Raw genomic sequence first — 19,294 nt, 5'->3', positions numbered from 1 at the left:
TTATTGGATGTGTGTTCCGCTTGCTGCAAAGACCTATGCATGCACAGTGAGAGCAGAAGATATTGGAGGAAGTGAAATGCCAACTGTAAGTCAGGCCTTATTACCTAACATCAGAGGCTGACCTCACTGAGGCTTTTGTGGCTGAATGGGAGCAAATTGGTTCCAAGATGTTGTGAAAAGGCTCCCTAAAAGAGAGGAAATGGTTATAGCTGACAATTAATGTCTGTGGTTTTGGGAAGATATGTTCTGCAGTCAGATATGGGTGTAATGTTCAGGTGAAAAAGTCATAGCAACCACAAACTTGTACAAGTGCTGGATCACAAAACAAACTGTGGTAAAACTCTGGTAAATTAAGTTCACTGGGAGCTACTAGTACAATATGTGGATCTTCTGTCAGCCACATACTTATGGCTTTATTTAAAATAAGTAAAGCTGCAATGATTAGTTGACTTATCATTAGGTTGATCAACAAGACATGAATGGACAACTATTTTGATAATTAGATAATCATGTTTGTCAATAATTTATCAAAAATGCTGGTTTCAGCCACTTTCACTATTTTCTATTATTTTATGGGCTAATTGATTGATCAGTTAATTGGAGAAATAAGTAAAAAATGGAAAAAAAGTTAGTTATAGCCCCAAGAATATGACAAAAACTGGGAAACACTTTGAATAATAATACACTTTGCAGCCCCTCACTGAGATTGAATTTTAGGTAATTTTTCCATTAGACTACATCAGTTTTTTCACCAAACTGACCCCGTCATGTATATGAAGGTTTATATGACCATTTCATGATGTCTTCATGATGACAGCCCTATCTAATGTGCTAATGTGTCACCACTAGATGGCACAAGCAGGACATAACACAGCCCATTGTGGGACATATAGTGCTGGCAGGATATGGTGTAAAAGATGGCTTCACCCTAAAACTGTTTTCTGATAATAATGTTAACATCCTGATTTTAATTGTTTTCAGGGACTGAAAGCCATGTCACTCTCAACTGTGTTTACTCGCTTGCACTGTGAGATATAAGATTAAATAAAAAGCTGGTAAACACATATTCCTCAGGAGTGATACTGATAAAGGCTCTGTATTATTGAATCAGCACTCAACATCTGTTCATGATAGCACACAACAGTGGTCTGCTTCTCCACTCTAATCTAATCTGTCTCACCTCTTAGGTACTGTACAGCATGAAGGCCACACAGTAATCTCCCCAGATGACTTTTTTCATAATGTAACTTGTACCAAGTAGATTTCTCAGTGATGGATGAGCCGGAGAGCAAACAATTGTGATTCTGGTGGCCCTTTTCTAAAGGTTTCCCTCACGTCCTCTGCTTCACTGCATTGGCCCAGATTTCCCTGCAGGTAGCGTTATCTATCACTGTTTGGCACAATACATTTTACTGAGGAACATATATACACACACACACACACACACACACAGACAATAATGCACATGTACACACACTCATTCCTTAACCTGATCCACCATTATGATTGTGATTGTTTAGGGATTTGTGGTTTCTTCAATTATTCAGTCATCAATTTAAATTTAAATCACTATTATAATTACTAGTAGGATTTTGTATTTGCACCAGTAAGTTTTAAATTGGATTCTGTTTTGTGACAAAGTTTTGTTTGTTCAGTTTAGTTTTAAATAACATATCTAAGCCCTACAATCGGTTGCAGGATTCTCTAAGTAAGATTTTCAAACCAGTCAATATCTATTATTCACATCCTTACTTGTGTTATTTCAGGGAAAAGAAATGATCCTTTCAGCTCAGAGTAATTTCTTTCCCACTCATCTTTCTCCATCTCAAATCAATTCTCAAATTACCTTTCATCAATTGTAATGTTCTTTCTATGCATTGGTACGTTTTTAGCCAGGTTAGCGTTGTGATTCTATGGATGGCAATTTCAATCTGTCAATAAGTTCTTTGTCCAGACTGATATATAACACCAACTGAAGAGCCGTTTTTACAGCAGAAATTTGTACTGTCAAAGAAGGAACGGCACATCTGTGATAATAACATTAACAATGGCTCCCCCAATAAGTCATGTCAGTGAGTGGGCATGCAACATACTAGAGCCATGGAGGTCACTGACAGGTAATGCAGCCATCATCAAAGGACATCCATTATGTTAATTTCTAGCTCTATGTTTTCATTCTGGGAATCCACTAGAGTAGCTTTGCATGATTCATATTTTCAAAAAAAAACTCAGTTCAGCCTTTATGTCCACCAATCCCTCCTGATGAGTCCACTTTGTTCTGATTGACCAGCTCTTCAGAGGCCTGCTGAGGAGTAATCAACAGTCATGTTAAATTACTGTTGATCCAATTTAACCCCAAATTTGTGCTTTGGACGACCATTGCATTGCCATGAAATTTGGTGCAGGTATCCATGGTGACCAGAGGACTCTAAAGACTACAGTGACATTTCAGCTAGTAGTTAAGTTTTTTCTTATCCAGTCAAATGTTTCAACATCTACTTGATGGACTGGCACCAAATATAGTACACATCTCTCAGGATGAATTGTAATAACTTTGGTCAACCTTTAGCTTTTCATCCAAATTGTATCCTGTGCTTCTGTTAATGACCAAAAACCTAATAAAATATTTGCCATCAGCCTCAGCTAAGGTCAGTTTAGCAAGCTGTTAGCATGCTAAACTGAGATAGTGAACATGGCAAATATTATACCCATTAAACATTATTAATGTGATATTAGATGTTATCCTGTTGTTAACATTGAGCTCAATGCACCACTGTACCTAAGTGTGGCTTTTCATTCTCAGTTCCATATTTTATATTAGGTATTTTTCTCATCTTTTAGTTGAAGAGGCATTGCCTGGAGTTGCAACTGTAATTTGGTCATCAGTGACAGTGAAAATAAAGCAGCAAAACCTTGAAACAAAAACAAAAACCAAAACAAACTTCTTAATCTGACCAACCTGATTCTTTTTAAAAATAAAACACACTCATGAGTAAATTTAAATGGAAATCTGAGGGTAGGTATTCATTGTTCTCATGAACACCGCCCAACTTCAGTTTCAAAGTGTTCCTGTAAATCTCTTTAGGGGAATTTGTACGGGGCTTTAACTCATCAGCCCATGACGATTTGCAAGACATGTGGGATGTTGCAGCCTTGTTTCAGTAATTATCATAACACACAGACTCCCTGCAAAACTGTCCTGAAGGATCTCAGGAATGTTGACACATGACTTAAGAGCTCAGAGTCAGGTGGATGCATATGTCATTTCATTAGTTAAATGGATTATTAGCCCTGTTAACTATTCTGAATGTCACTGATTTCCCCTGAGGCTCATTAGGAACACATGAAAAGGCGTCCCGATGAGTCTGTGGCTTGTGATTAAATTGGTAATCAGCTCTCTTAAGCAATAAACAGAGTCAACAGGTAATTAAATATGATTCAGCCCCAGGTATTCACCAGCAAGTGTACATGTAAAATAAATGATCCAGTCATTTCTGATGCTCTGTTGCACTGATCTGGGTGAGTATATATAAGACACCTGTTTCTCTAATGAGCAGTAGAACAAACATAATTGTCACCTATTTTCTATTTTTATGCAGTAAATAGACTTTTCCAATGCTAACACATATTTAATTCAGTAAGATTTGATCTACAGCTCTCCACCTTCTGTGGCTGTTTTGAAAATTCAATTATGCTGCCAAAATTGCTTTGGTGACATTTTATTTGCAAGTACATGAATTATAGATCTCAAGGTTAAATGTAATGTCTTGGATGTGGCCTGACTGAGGTTTCCAGAAATCAAGTTGGATATAACTACCGTGAGATTGAATTGAGACAGATAATTAAATGGAAAACCCTGTGTTCTCACTTGGTCAATGACTGGTACATCAGGTGAAGAGAGAGAGAGAGAAAAGAAGTCCCTCTTTCAATCTTTCTCCCTGATATGGTTAGATCTGTCTTGATTCAGTTCTACTGTGGCTGTCTTACTGTCAATGCATGACTGTCTCCTTGTTTATACTCCAATTATCTCTCATTTTCTCTTTAATCTGCTCACTCTGCACTAACTGCCTTTCTGTCTTTGACATGAATGAAGAGTACAAGCGTGTGATGCCTGAATAACTGCAAAACATCAAGCTGGCTCCAAATCCAGCTTGATATTCTGTTCTCAGGGGATGAATATACTGTCAGTATTCATAGGGGGATGACATAATTTACAGCTTGTAGAAACTTATACTGTAATAACTGTGTATAATGTAATTAACAGAATGTGATGAAAAAATGTGTGTAAATGATAAACTAGATTGCAATCTAATTTTGAGTTTTTCATTTAAATAGTAAAACATGTTCAGAAGTTTTCAATCTACATCTGGTTGCACAGTCATGTTGAGTGGAGTTATTTAATATGGTCAAATTTCACCAAAACACCCATCTAAGGTGCCTTTTGTGTGACTTTGGACTGGCCAAGATGAAAGTTGACAATCGGCAGAGCAACGTGGTCAAATCTATGTGATGAAGTGTCCTGCAGTGAGATTGCATGGCAACTTGCTACAGGAAATGCTTTTTTTCCACAGTCTAAAGGTGCCTTAAAGGTGCAGTGTGTTGGATTTATTGGCATCTAGTGGTGAGGTTGCAGACCAAATGGATAGCCCATATCCTCTTCCAAGCCTGATCCTATGGCGGCTGCAAAACTCACGAAAAAGTCGAAAGGCCCTCTCTTAAACAGTTTTTGGTTTGTCTGTTTTCACACAATGTTGCAACATGACAGGCTCAGTGGAAGGGGACCCACTCCCTATGTTCATGTGGAGGGATTATTCTAAGGTAACCAAAACATATGTCAGGTAAACAGAAGCAGCTGGTGACTCAATGTGTATCTGTGGAGGTACAGTAGATGCTTGTCTACATCCTTCTCAGACTGACAGTGGTTGAGAAAAAACTGGAAATATGATGCACATTACAGTTAGTGACAGCTAAATTAGGGAGCCAATGGTTATAAGACAAAAAACCTGCCAGGTTAGCCCAGTCTCGGTGCTGCCAGGTATTTTTCTCTATTCAATCAATCAGTGTTTGGCATCTTCATCTTCATCTAGTTGATTTTGGACGTGTCAACTCTGTGAACCCCTGCAAGCAAAAGCTAGCCAGAAATCCTATCTGCATTTCTGCATTCCCTGAGAAACATGGTCTTTGGTCATAACCCACACACTATCTCACCCAGATCTGTTCCCTGACAAGTTCCAGCATACACAGGGACAGATGTAAGTGTAAAAATCCATATTTGTACTGTTAGTATTGCAAGAGATCACAAAATAGTGTTGTTTTTTAATTCTACGTTTTGTTTCTTTCATGCAAAGTGGAATAAAATACACAGATGCTTCTGCTATGCCTTCTTCAGTGTGCAATAGTATGTATTTTCAGGACTGACTCCTTTTAACTTGTCATATACCACACTACTCTTCAATTTGGACCTCAGTCTAAACCTTTCTTTGCCCTGTGACATGCAGCACAGTAAGAAAACAGCTGCCAAATGACTTGTGAGCAGAGCAAGAAGAGAAACAATGTCTAAAGAAAACCCCTCTCCTTCTGAAGGCCACACTGTACAAGTTGTTTTGACCCCTCCAAAAGCGCTATCAGTACAAGAAAAAAGAGAAGTGGAGATGTACAGTTGTTGGAGAACTCTTTACTGCTAATGAATCTATAAAGCGGCTTCTAGAGTGCTTAAAAGTGCTTCAAGGACGAGTGTGTAGGATTTAGTGGCATCTAGCAGTCAGCCCTCTCTAACCCTCAGCTTGCTGTCTGGTAGGCAAATAAATTCAGGTTCTACCTCACTTAGCTGGGTGTTGTGGTGGGGTGTAGCAACCAGAGGCCAGTCATTTATTCACATAAATTAACAGTGAGAGTATGACATCCCTTTAAAGATATCTGTCAAGAGCAGCTTAGCACCCTAGGAGTCACGTAGCAAACATGCCTTAGAGTAAACTGATTAAATTGAGACTGACAGGTAAAAAAAAGCAAAATGCAGGCTATAAAAATGTTCAAGATTTCACTCAGTTTTCAGTAAACAGAACAGAAAGTTCAGGTGTTTTTCCCCCCTCGGTAATACTCACACATTGCCAGCCACTTTTCAATAAATGACTCATTAGAATAGATTTTCAAAGATGGATTGTTCACATCTCCAACAACCATATGTTCACAATTTGTATATATTTGAAATTCAATATCTCACTTGTGCCCTTGTTGTAAGCCTGCCCGGCAACAGCCCTCCTCTATCCCCTCATTTCCAAGCATGTAGAAGAACACTGCACCTTTAATAACTAATACTTCTGTCAGTAGCCTGCAGAGAAAAAAACCCCATCATTGCTAAATGAGTAAATAACTAATGCACATTGAAAAGGGGAAGAGCAAAATATAATTTTACTCTCATGTAATTACAGAAAGTGAAATAACTGAACTGTGTATGTGCTGGCCTGTGATACTCACACTCCTGCTCTCTTTTTGTCTTTGGCTGAGCACAGTGTTTTCTTCTTCTTGCTTTCACATATAAAACTAATTCCTGAAACACTTAAATGCACTGAGGTGTTGGATCTTATTGTATCTACAATGCTGTTTTAAATGCAAGTGCAACCACTGATGTGTGTGAGCTCTTACTCTACCAAAGCAATCAGCGTGTTTACAATGAGTTGCTGATGCACTATAGCTGACCTGCAGGCAATTTCCGATGCCTAAATATCTGCTAAATGAACTGAGACTGAACTGAGGCTAAACTCCAGCCTGCAGCAGCTCCTCAACAAGAGTCTCTGGCAATGTGCAGAATATTAATATAAGTAAACCAAAATCACAGGTCTTTTATTTCGAGTTAGCTCAAAAACATATCATTGCTGCTATTCCCTGAAATCAAATAAAAAAGGAAAGTCAACCGAGACCAACGTCCCTTAACTACTACAATCATTCCTGGCTCTGTGTTAGAAGCAATCTTGAATTGAATGCCATCTCTTCCCTTATGTCAATTCTATCCTTCAGTAATATGATTTGTGCATGTCTGAGGTGCAGGAGAACACATTATTACTAAATTAATTAAACAAATGTGTGGCCATGGAGAAAGGCCATATAGCTGTCTCTGGGTTCCATTGCTCACTGCTATCGCTGTTGGGTTTTTTTTCAAGTAGCAACGCTGAATAAAACCTGAGCAGAAAGCTAAATCAGGTTTCAAGTGGATTTTTCCACTGCAGTGTTGTGACTCCTCAATTGTCCAAGCTACTGTAATCATTTGAGGCTGTATAGGGGAACACCTCATGCGATATCAAGAGCATATAGCATAGATGTCAGAGGAAAATTGCACCTTGCCAAAATATTGTATATTTGATACAACATGACTTGCTATTTTCCAGTTCTTTCTGCAGGAGCTGTTGGGTGCTTTTGTACAAAGTCTATCATTGTATTCTTTACAACTACCACATATAAAAGTTGAGCATGAGTTTGTAGGTTATTTTCCAGATCTACAAAGAAGTGGCACATCAACTGAGGATGACTGCTAGGCACTAGTCCACCAGAGTACATTGAAGCTAGCTGTTTTCACTCTATTTTTTTTTAAATAATTCCTTTAATTCATACATATGTTTTGGTTAGTGTATAATCCCATTAAAATAAGAATGGTTGTGTTTTCATTGCCTTATAATGAGCCCTTATATCTACATAGGGAGCTGGTCCTCTTCCATGGAGCCCAACATGTTGCACCGCCATGTTTGAGAGGGGCTTTTGTATCTTCGCAAGTCTTGCAGCCACAATAGTTTCTCCAACCTGTTGCAATCTCCAACCTCAGCTCTAGATGACATTAAATATCCATATCTCTCACTGTAGTGTCATTTTCTACTCATATCTTTAGTTCCATTTTATTTCTATCGCCTATTTATTTATTTGTTTTTCCTATATTTCCATGTGTTTATTTATATACCTTCTTTAAAAAATGGTGGTAATTTTATTTTTCTTACTGTCAACAAATCTCATGTAGACTAAAAACATCTTTTATGTTTTCAGTCTCCGGAGAGTAGTTCTGTGTAAGTCAGACACCAATGTGAATATGTGGAAACGTGGTTGTGTTTACAGAACAGCTTGTTGTGCTACACATCACAAGCTCTTAACTTGCACAACAAGCTATTGAAGCTCAGTAAACAGAACTCGGGCTCAATGGCATCTGCCTTACACAGAACTACTCTCCTGAGTCTGAAAACGTGATTGCTGTTATTAATTTTTTGGAGCTGGAAACAACGTACTGCAACTGTAGTCCCTGGATAAAAGAGCATGTGTTTTAATAGTTTTTTGGACAACAATGGAGGTCTACAGCACAGAGAAATAAGATGTATGAGCCTTTGGATACACACACACAATACTTGTAAGAAAGATAAATTCATTGTTGGTTTGGTTCTGCACATGAGATTTGTTGACAGTGAAAAAAATACACAGTCACCAGCCAAATCCTTTAAGGCCCTTTTATGTGTTATGTACAGTTTTGAATTGTGGTATTGTCGAAAGAAACTTGCCTTGCTCAGCCTTGCTACAACAGGATGCCACCACTGCAAAACAACTTTTTCATTTTATTGTTTCACATTAAAAACACACACTGTATGCTGCATCACAAAATGAGAAAACGCTGTCCTGCGATAACAATTGAAGCCAAAGTAGAGAGAAGAAACAGCCAGTGTCATCGCCACCAGAAGTCGCTAGACACGTTTTGTCTCACACCACTGCAGGTCGGCTGAAGATTGTGTTCGTCTAAAGCCACAACATGAGATAGTACACAGCGACGGCAGGTTGAAGCACAGATGGGAAATCATAATTCAAACAGTCTCACAAAGCACTTGAATTCATTCCTACCTGTAATGTACATTACCATGATGACAAAGACCATGCTAGGATGATCATGGACTAGAAATAGAAAACTCAGATACACTAAAATCTTCCAAATGGTCTCACACAAGCTTTTGGTGTAAAGCCATATGTAACTGTTGTTTCTGAGAACACTGTAGATTTGGATGTATTGAAAAGGATGCCAGGTGCGCATAGCAAGCTTAAGTGTGTCCTTCATTTTTAACACGACATTCAAATACCCAAAAACGCTACTGCCTGTTACATAACACTCTCACTTATGGAGAGCTGCAGTATGATTAATGTTACAAATCATATGTGACCGATATGTGGTCACTTCTGCATCAGGTGTTGATGTTTCATCAAAGTTCTCTTAAATTAGATCTGCTTCAGGCATGTCTGCATGGTACCCGTTTTTATGAGAAAAAAAAAACACAGATATTTACACCATAATACAGCAGACCCTGTATCCTTAAAAAAATCTGACTGAACCATCCTTATGGTACTCTAGCAATTTTTTATAATGATGAAAATTGTTTTAAATAGTCAAGCCAGGGGATTGTTTTTGGTGAAGGACAAAATGATGTCATCTTTGATAAAATGGTAATAACTGTCCAAAATGTCACCGCAACATTCTGTTAATGAAATGATAGTTTGACGACTCCCTGGGCATATTCTTTTACTGGAGCATTTTGTGCACGGCTTGCTGTCTGGCAGGCAAATAAATTCAGATTCTACCTCACTTGGGTAGCTGGGTGTTGCATTGAGGTGCAGCAACCAGAAGCCAGTCACTTATTCACATAAATTAACAGTAAGAATGTGACATCTCTTTAAAGATGTCTGTCGAGAGCAGCTTAGCACCTCGGGAGTCAAGTAGCAAACATGTCTTTTAGTATACTGATTAAACTGAAACTGACAAGTGAAAAAAATATGCAAAATGTGGGTTACAAAATCTTAAAGATTTCACTCTGTTTTCAGTAAACAAAACAGAAACTTCAGGTGTTTTTTTTTCTTTTTCCTCAGTAATACTCACTCATCACCAGCCCCTTTTTCGATACATTTCTCATTAGAATAGATTTTCAAAGATGGATTGGTCACATCTGAACTATGATTTTAAACAACCATATGTTCAATCTGTACATTCGAAGTTCGATATCTGACCTGGGCCCTTGTCGTGGGCTTGTCCTGCAGATAGAGAGACAAATGGCACACATGTACTTTACAGTAAAGCAACACTGCAGTCCAACGTATGCATCAGCAAAGAGAGCAAGATAGATCAACGCATGCAGTTTGGACAGTTCAAAACCAATTTTGTACAGTTCATTTGGCAGTGAGCGACATATGAATGTGTTTGTTACATAGATATGCTGCACAGGGATGAGCCCCCTCTGGGTAGTTGCCTAACCCAGTCTCTGAATTTCTGTTTATGTGTATGTGGAGACACAAAGCCCCAGGTCTGGGGCAGGTCTGGCACAACCGAGACTGCCCTCCCACCACAGTACAGTGCAGGGTGACAGAGAGGGCTGATAAGTCCAGCCGACAGCTCCTTAATCCCCATTAGTGCCTCAGACAGGGCGGTGTGACAGAGCGCAGCACTGTCCTCAGACCAACTCTTGTTTTTGTCCTTGCCTCTTCCCCTCCCCTGTTAAGGTCCTCCAAGGTGCCCAAACAGAGGACATAGTGCCACCCAATGGAGGCAGCTTCTCGGTGTGTGTGGCTCTGAGGGGAAGGAGGGAGGGCCTCAGCAGGCAATCTCCTCCAGGGTGCCCAGCGTAGTCTGCAGGGGTACTGTCACAGTGTGGCTGATGGACTCAGAGTGGTTTGCCACCGGGTCGCAGGAACTCTGGGAAACAAGATTGAGAGTGTCATATCTCTAGGTCAGACCAGAAAGTAGCACAGCAAACTAAAAGTAAATAAGGTAGTCTTGGCTCACTTGATAACTGCTGCTGGAGCTGGTTGACAAGCTACTGTGGCTGGCGAGCTATAGCCAATAACACTGAAACATGTTAGTCCTACCCAGCTAGAGTAGTTTGGTCATTATCAGCACAATAAGCTAATGTGATTTATTCAAAAGATGCATTTAAAGCATCGACTTCTGTTTCATAACTGACTGTAAACCAGGACCTGGTTTGGATGGATGGATGGAAGTACAAAGCTAATATCATACTGTAGCTTCTTGCTTTTAGACTCTATGGCTTCCATCTGCTTTATCCCAAGGGTCAATGCTTTGAAGCTGGTTTGCTGCTGGTCAACAATGGAAATTTGTGTGTCAAAGCTCTGCACATGCAAATCCGCTGATATCTGGGATTCAAATTTCGTGATTTTATTGTGGTCCTTGGGGAGTAAAAGAGTATGCAAGGGTTAGGCGTAGTTAGGATTAAACTGTGCACAGGCTGAAAACAGTCAAAAAATGCAAAGAGCAAAGGCTTTTGCCACAAATTGCCATTGAACTGTCAGTCTGAACAGTCTTAGGGTTGCCAGGGTGCTCTCTCTATGCTTATATGGAGGGGTAGGAATATGGCAGGGTTTGATATGCATGATCAGAGGGAGTGAAATTACTCTCAGTCTACACGCTCCACTTATACAGAGCACTCTGTGGAGGAGATTGATAAGTGAAGGGTTAAAGGCCACTCTTACCACATCCTCTCCATGACTCTCCTCCTCCTCCTCTCTGCTCAGTAGATCCAGTAGTCTGTCTTTCAGTACCTGCAAATCAGGAAATAAAAGTCACACAGACTTCATTCAGTCTGTTATAGACTATATCCACAAGTTCTTCTTGAAATTACTGAATGTACTGCACAGGAACATTGGAGTTTTCGGTAAAAATGAATAATGTGGCAAACAACCTTCACAATTATTTCTGCATGAGAACTGATAGAGTTTGCTTAGAAAATGCTTATGTTATTCACATAGAGGTTTTTGGATGCCCATAACTCCATTATGCCCATTTAAATTAAAAAAACAACCTTGTAAATTACTTTTTCTATGTATTTCGAAAACCCTAGGGGAGGTGAAGACTATTATGTGCTTGTGAGAACATGCTGCAGCTGAAAGCAGCACAAAAAGCTCTAAGGCTCACAATGGAGCAAAGGTAATGGAAAAGTACCATCACACAGTCCTTCATCTCAGTCAGCTCTGAGGTAAATTTAGTTCTTTATCTGCTTTTTGTATCAGTGACACTGTTTCTGTTGACAGCATTCACAGTCAGTGCTCTACCTCTTCACTGAAAAACAAGAGCTATCAGGGTTTATTGCACCAACAAAAACTGTAAGAGCCTTTTGAAAAGTTGGGTGCATGTGTAATAAGATGTTTCAACAGCTATATGAGAAAATGAGTGTGAAAACAACAACTTGACACTGACCTCGTAAGCATAGTCAAACAGCTCTAGGATGGTGAGGATACTGGCTCCAATGAACAGACCCATCTGACCACCAATGTCACCTATAAGAAAAACAGCAACATATGAAAAGAGAAAGACACCATGGCCAGGAAAAATACTTCATTCTTGCTGGTGGGTGTTTGTTAAAATTGTATGAGAGTATTTCTCACATACAGATGTAGTCACAGTCTCAATATGAAAATAGCTTCCAAGTTTGCCTTTGGCCACAGTACAAACACAATAAGACAGTCAGAGCAATCCTCATATATAAACATAGCTTAACAGTAGAAATGTCACTCAGTTTTGTGTCACAGTGTTCTCTGTCTCCAGTCTCTTTTCTATATTCATTTATGCAAAACACTTCGAACCCGACAAGTATATTAATTTTTTTAGACCTGACCTGTATGAACCCAGCTGATACTGCCAAGCCCAAGACCTGAAGCTATATTCTTGCTTTATTTGATTCAATTACTAATCATAGCTGACCTGGCTAATGCAACACAGTAGCTACACTCTGTCGCTTTCCCTTTTCCCAATGGGCACAGAAAGAAGGACAGACATATCCCAATATATTTAATAACCAAACCAAATTCTGGCCAGAGCCTGAAGCTTTATGCAGCAAAAAAGAAAATCCAAACCTGACCCTAATCTGTCACATACTGATACTCATACATACTGACAAGAAAAGGCATTGCTTTTCAAGCCTTTAAATAAGGGTAACTTGGAGAAAACCTACCCAACAAGCCTGCCACCTCATAGGCTTTCTTCTGCTCGATGGTCTCATAGTTCAGAGCCTCAAAGAACACGTCCAACACGAGGATGTTGTCTCTGAAAAAAGAAAAAAAAAGGCACATTTTGGCCTAATGAATCCCACAGCATCAGGTGTTTACTTGGCAAGCGACACAATCAGCAGCAGCCCGTCCATTTTCTACAGAGCTGTACAACCACAGAGACACCTTCACTGTGTGGGAGAAGGACACACTCTTTGCAGTGGCTGAGCTTTTCACAGCCAGACAAAAGCCTCCCAGGCCTTTAAAACTGATATTTAAAAGGAAAAAAAAGAAATAAATCTGGGCAGCAAAGGCTCAATGGTTCGTAATGTCATCTGAAAGATATGCTTGATTTTACCCTGGTTCTATTTGTGTAGAATCTGCTTGCTTTTTTTTTTTTTTGTCCTTTTTTCATACATGTGTGGCTCAGTGAATACTCAGCTTGACAAGTAAACTGTTACAATTTTGGTTGGTGTGAATGTGAATATTGATGTGTTTAGTTGAGTAATATCTGAATAGAAATCACAATAACTCTCTGGGCCTCATTAGTGATTTCTTTTTTTTTTTTTTTTTGCTTTTTCAAGTTCCATGCGTGCACATGTTTGGAGGCTACTGATTTGTTTTTATCCCAATGATAAATGTATCATCTGCTCATATGCCTGTCTTGTCTTTGTGCCTTAAACTGGACAAGCACTTTAGTTTTCTGAGATTATCTTCTTGTATTTTCCTTCCATCACTTGTGTTTTTTGGTATTTCATGAACTATAACACACAAAAACCATAATGTGAATAAGTCTTCAGCTTTAATTTTACATTTAAAGAATCTCCAAGAAAATCTATTAATGAAGATTAAATATGTGTATTTCATAAATTGCCCATTGATTGTTTTAATGTATAAATTTAAAGTACAGTGAATGTATTTAAATTCTACTCTTCTCAGGGATTTTACATATCATCCTATCATCTGCCTGTGTAAACAAATAACATGACTTACGTGATGTACTTCTCTGACTTGTTGAACTTCTTCTGCAGGTAACGGGCTGAGGTCTTGCTGGGGATTTTGACCATGGACAGCTCTTTGTTGTAGCGGGTCATGTTGCACGGTGTCCTGCACATACAGTTGCTGCTCTCCAAAGCTGACAGTTTAGCTTCACGCAGGAGTGGTGGTAATGAAGGGAGGAATGTAAAATCCAGAGGGGAAAAATGGAACGAGGGATGTGGGAGGATGGGTTGAAGATGATGAACACAGGAGAAAATGTGATAATGGTTCACACTGGTTAATGGTTCAAGATACCAACCACAGCTAATTACTTTTAATTAGCCGCATCTTTGAAGTATGTTAGCACTGACTTTAATGTGATGTCTCCTGGATACAACATACACTTACTCCCAGACATATTGAAACTCCTAAGGCAGAAAATCAGTGAAAATGCCTCATAATTCCCTGCAGAGTGTAACAAAATATCCTGTTAACATTGTGACTCACTGGTATTATACCGCTGCTTTGGGTGGGACGTTCCTGATGTGGTTATGAATATTCTTCTTACTAAAGCATTAATCCATGAGACAAGTCATAGCCAACTGGCAAAGAAAATATCGTCCCTTTTATTCGAAGAACCTCTGCCTAACTGTGTGGTATAATAAAAATGCAATAAAGTACCAAGAGGAGAGTCCTCTGAACAAATCAAACTCAAATCTAAAACAATATGAGAAAATAAACATACTGTTGAGAACAGGTAGATAATGTTATTATGGGGGAAAAAAGACTAAACTGAATACAATCAGCAGGGAAACATAATCATTTACCATAATGATACTTCAAAGTATGAGAGTGACATCCTGAATAACATAAGAATTGAATATATGTCAAGGCAGGTGTAAAACCTTTTAAGTCTCAATGATGTCAATTAGTCAACTGACATCTAATTAACCCCCAACAATTCTGATCGTTATTTCTCAGACATGAGGATTTGCTGTTTTTCTCGGACTCACTCTGAATACAAGATTTTGGGGTTTTGGACAGAAAAAACTAACACTAGATTAACTTTTTTTTGTATCTTATCAAGGCCATTATGAACTGAAACCACACTAATCTGAAATAACAACATGTTAAGTTGTGATGTTAGTTCAAGACACCCACCACAGTAGTTTTAATTAGCCCCATCTTTGTAGTATGTTTCATCAGTTTCTTTCACTGGTGATAAACAATAGAGCTTAGTATGGGTTTTGTATATCTTCTGAGGGTCAGAAAGATGCATCTGGCATCTCTTTAGAGAAACTATAAACAGAGGTCACTCACAAGGTTATCCTACCTCTCTGCATACAAATAACACACATGACTGCAACGAGCGTTCATACTGCGTCTCGAGTCTTATGAATGTGTACTCCATAAAAGACTGAACAACAGCATAAGACAATGTCACTGTCAATGTCAACAAAGAGAGAATGTAAAGTATCAAACACCCTCAAGCAGCTTTGTGAAACAGCCTTTACCCTGACAGAGACAATGTCCTGATGCAGAAATGCCAGACTCTATTCAGGGCTGTGTCTCGTCAGTTGCACTCAGAAAAAAAAAAAATATCTTGAATGCACTGGATGGTTTTGTGTTAAGCCCAGAGCCTCCTACATAACACCAACTCTGTCGCAGTGATGGTAATGTTGAGCGACACAAGCTTTTCAAATATAGCTCCATCAAAAGCTACTCTGGCACAGAGGCCGCTCACACTCCCCGCGAATCACTTTCTTAAGTTTAAGTCTTAATTTTTTGACGTTCCAAAGTTTAAATACATCATACATTGAATTTCACAAGAGATTACCGACTCTTCTCTCACTAGCAAAAAAACTTCTCTATTTGGACTTAAAAAATCTTCTTGGGATTTAAAATCTCCCCAAACATCCCAACCCTTATTCTCCGAAAGGACAAGTTAATGTTATCGGCCTTATTTCTCACCGAGACAACTCTGTGGTAAACCAGCAGATCACAGAGCACGAGGCAGCTATCCCCCATGGTGCACTAATAGCCTCCAAGGCCACACAGTCACGTAATTGTGAGAGGAAATTCAATATGGCTTCTCAGTAGTCTCCCATTTTTATTCAAATGAGATGTTATTAGATACACAGGGGCAAGGCCTCATGCATTCAAATTAATGATTTATTTTTCTAAGTCTCTCACCTTTGTCCAGCGCCCGCAATTCTTCTCTCACACACATTTAAACCTTGTTCTTTTTTTCTTCTTTTTTTCTTAAATGTTAATGTATTTACTAGCTGTTAATACCAACAGATAAAAAATGTAAATATATATCTTTTTGACAGGAAGACAGCTGTTATAACCACTTATCTAAGACAGTTTTGGCAGGATAGATTTGCTACTCAACACCTATAACAGAAATTGGAAGTAATTGTGTTCTCTTTCTGTCTGGATGCATAATTATACACTTTCCTCAAAGTTTCCTCAAAAGCAAATGAAGAGATAAGCAAGTTGTTCACAAACAGATGCAGCTGTCGCCCATTAAAGAATATTTTCAGTGCTGACTCCAAAACTTGAGTGACACAGTTATAGAAAGAGAAAAAGCCAATCAAACTTTGCCGTCTGATGGGTATAGCAAATTGGCACTGAGTTTAAACTAGAATTCATTTGCATTCAATGATCCAAGCTGAGTGTGAGCATGCATGTGTGTGTGTGCGTTGGGATTGTGAGAGTCTCACTGTTCCAAAAATGAAGCCAATTACAGAAAAAGAGTGGAAAAGAGCTGCCTGCTATACGCACCAAAGCCGTCTACACTCTTCCCGCATCATACAGTGAAACTTACGGTTTTGAGTGCATGTTAATGACACATTGGTGACTTAGAATGAATGCTCTTATTTTGTGGGAGTTTATAGCCTTGATGCTGATTGCCTGAAAGTTTTTTTGCCCTTGGCTACATTCTTCTGGCTCTCCAGAAATAATTTTCCTTGTGGGATAAGTAGGGTGGGGCTGAACAGAGGGAGGACAGAAAGTTTTGCTGATGTTTCTGTAACTTCTACTAGTCAACAATTATTTATGTGGTAAAATGAACATGCATCACCAATATAAGAAGGGAGAGTGAGTTAAAAACATGGTTGTTGATTTTAGTAGTTCCCCACTGAACTCATGACTCATGACACAACCATACAAGACTTATCAATATTTATGATAAACAAGGTTCGCAATTGATTTTTATGATCAATATTTTTTTTGTGAAGTCTTGTGACTCCACAGAGAATAAATAAATATTTAAGGTGTGGGTCCATGCAACGCGAATTATGTTTTGAGTGAACAATGTGTTGACAGCTGTGGCTCAGGCAGTCATCCACTAATCAGAAGATCGGTGGTTTGATTCCCGACTCCTCCAGTCCACATATCGATTTGTCCTTGGGCAAAATACTGAATCCCGAATTGCTCTTGATGCCGCTGCGCCAATGTTGTGTGAATGTTAGTCTTCTCCTAATGAGCAGTTTGGCACCCTGAGTGGCAGCCCCTGCCATCAATGTGAATGGGTCAATGTGACATGTAGTGTAAAAGCGCTTTGAGTGGACTAGATTAAAAAAGCTCTATTTAAGTATAGTCCATTTACTATTTAGAGATTTTCCCTTCATGGGTTCAAAATTTTGGGATGAAAACAATCTGAGAAAACACAGATAATTATACTCGCTCTAAAATGTTCACACTTTCTGCCTAACACACACATAAAAACAACATTTTCTCTGGCAATTATGTTGTGCACTACTGCATCAGAGCTGAAAGTTTGCTCAGTTCTGCTCGGGTAATAAGACGTATTGACACATTGACTAGAGAACCATAATAGAACAGCACCTTATGTGACCTGAACTGACTGACTGAGAGCATGGGTCATGTCTCAGTTTGTGGTTGCTTGAAGAACTTTGACCTTTGTGGTGTTCACAGAATTAACAATAACAACGTGCCTTTCTGTAAAGGTTGTCGTTTTTACTCAGTTGTTTTTATCTGGACTGTTCCTTTAAAACTCTTTACAACCAAGTCTGGTGATTATCAAGAGAAATTCTGGAAAAATACAGTGCTGTAAAATTCTGTTATTTTTAATGCTAAAAAACCCTTAAAGAGTAAATGTTAGTGCATATGTATTAGCCCTAATACAGTAGGCCAGCCACCTGCCAGAGAGTGGATCATCCCTCTCATCCAATGCATGCTGGGATACGCTCCAGCTCTCCTTGTTATTATTAACTGGATGGATATGAATGAGAAAATACCTCTTTATCATCCTGCTGCTTTGAAAGGCAGACCTTGACTTTTAAACACTTTTAAAGCAATTTAATTCAGTTAAAATCAAAGAGTATCTGTCTCATTTGGCATTCATGAGTCTCTCTTGAGAGTAAGGCTATTGTGAAAGTAAAACATTACACTTAGGTATTGGGGCAATTTAATAATAAAAAAAATGGAAAAAAGTCAAAACAACAAAAATCAGATCAATATCTTAAAACAGCTGGATGAGCCAACATTTAATAAAGCTGATAAAGTTATTATAAAATTTGGAATTTAAAGGAATGAGCCAAGGCTGCAGAAAACCTTTTACATGCTTGTATAATTTACTGCAACACAGGAAATATGATCCATTATCTATCTTGACTACCCATCCATTAAATTGAACTCTAACACTGCAGTCTCCATCTGCTCTGACGCTGGTTATTTACTTGATGAGACCTTCACACAAGGGGGAATATTGAGATGACTCCTCTTCTCTTGATAAATCAGACAGTTAAGTAGCGACACTGACACTCTTCATCATAAATAGAACACTTTGAATCTCCTGTAGTGTTTATAAGTATAACAGAGGTGTGCCTACGTACTGAGTTATTCCTCGTCTGTACAATTCCCTCTTTAAATGACGCCCAATGACAGACAGAGAGGATGTACAGTATGACGGTGTGCTATCACTCATTCCTGACTTCTTTTTTTTCTTTCATCAGTGTTTTGGCATGTACGATGATGAACTGCTCTTAAGTCGAGCCGTCTCAAGCTTTAAATTTTCTCCAATGTTGCTCATCTTTCAAGCAGGTTTTAGCATTAAAGCTCTGTATCAACAGCAAAAAAAAAAATCCTAATCCTCCCCGAGGCAAATAATGATATGTAAACCAGTATATAGTGTGTGAGTTTCGTCTTGACTCATGTTTGTCTCATGTGGACTTACCAAGGGCAGGCTCAGCACAGTCTTTGTACTGCTCAGGCGTGCAGTACGCTGCATCACCTAGGAAGAATTTGAAAAAGAAAACTTAATAAGAAGAATTCAGTCAATGTC

The 19,294-nt window shown here is 38.8% G+C and overlaps 1 protein-coding gene across 2 annotated transcripts in view; it reads right to left on the bottom strand.

The window, feature by feature from the left end:
* Window positions 1–10,597: 10,597 nt before the first annotated feature.
* The window catches only part of asic2 (acid-sensing (proton-gated) ion channel 2), a 407,690-nt gene continuing 398,993 nt past the window's right edge, over window positions 10,598–19,294 (bottom strand). For both annotated transcript variants that reach the window (XM_053337986.1, XM_053337985.1), the window contains exons 5-10: window positions 19,187–19,243; window positions 13,999–14,152; window positions 12,972–13,063; window positions 12,218–12,297; window positions 11,494–11,562; window positions 10,598–10,699 (exon numbers count right to left, since the gene is read on the bottom strand). In XM_053337986.1, coding sequence (XP_053193961.1) covers window positions 10,598–10,699; window positions 11,494–11,562; window positions 12,218–12,297; window positions 12,972–13,063; window positions 13,999–14,152; window positions 19,187–19,243 — 554 coding nt within the window. The remainder of the gene's footprint in view (window positions 10,700–11,493; window positions 11,563–12,217; window positions 12,298–12,971; window positions 13,064–13,998; window positions 14,153–19,186; window positions 19,244–19,294) is intronic.

Source organism: Scomber japonicus, chromosome 18, assembly GCF_027409825.1.
Source record: "Scomber japonicus isolate fScoJap1 chromosome 18, fScoJap1.pri, whole genome shotgun sequence".
Taxonomy (NCBI): Eukaryota; Metazoa; Chordata; class Actinopteri; order Scombriformes; family Scombridae; genus Scomber; species Scomber japonicus.
Note: the sequence above shows the minus strand (reverse complement) of the source record. Positions and strands in the feature narration are given on the sequence as shown.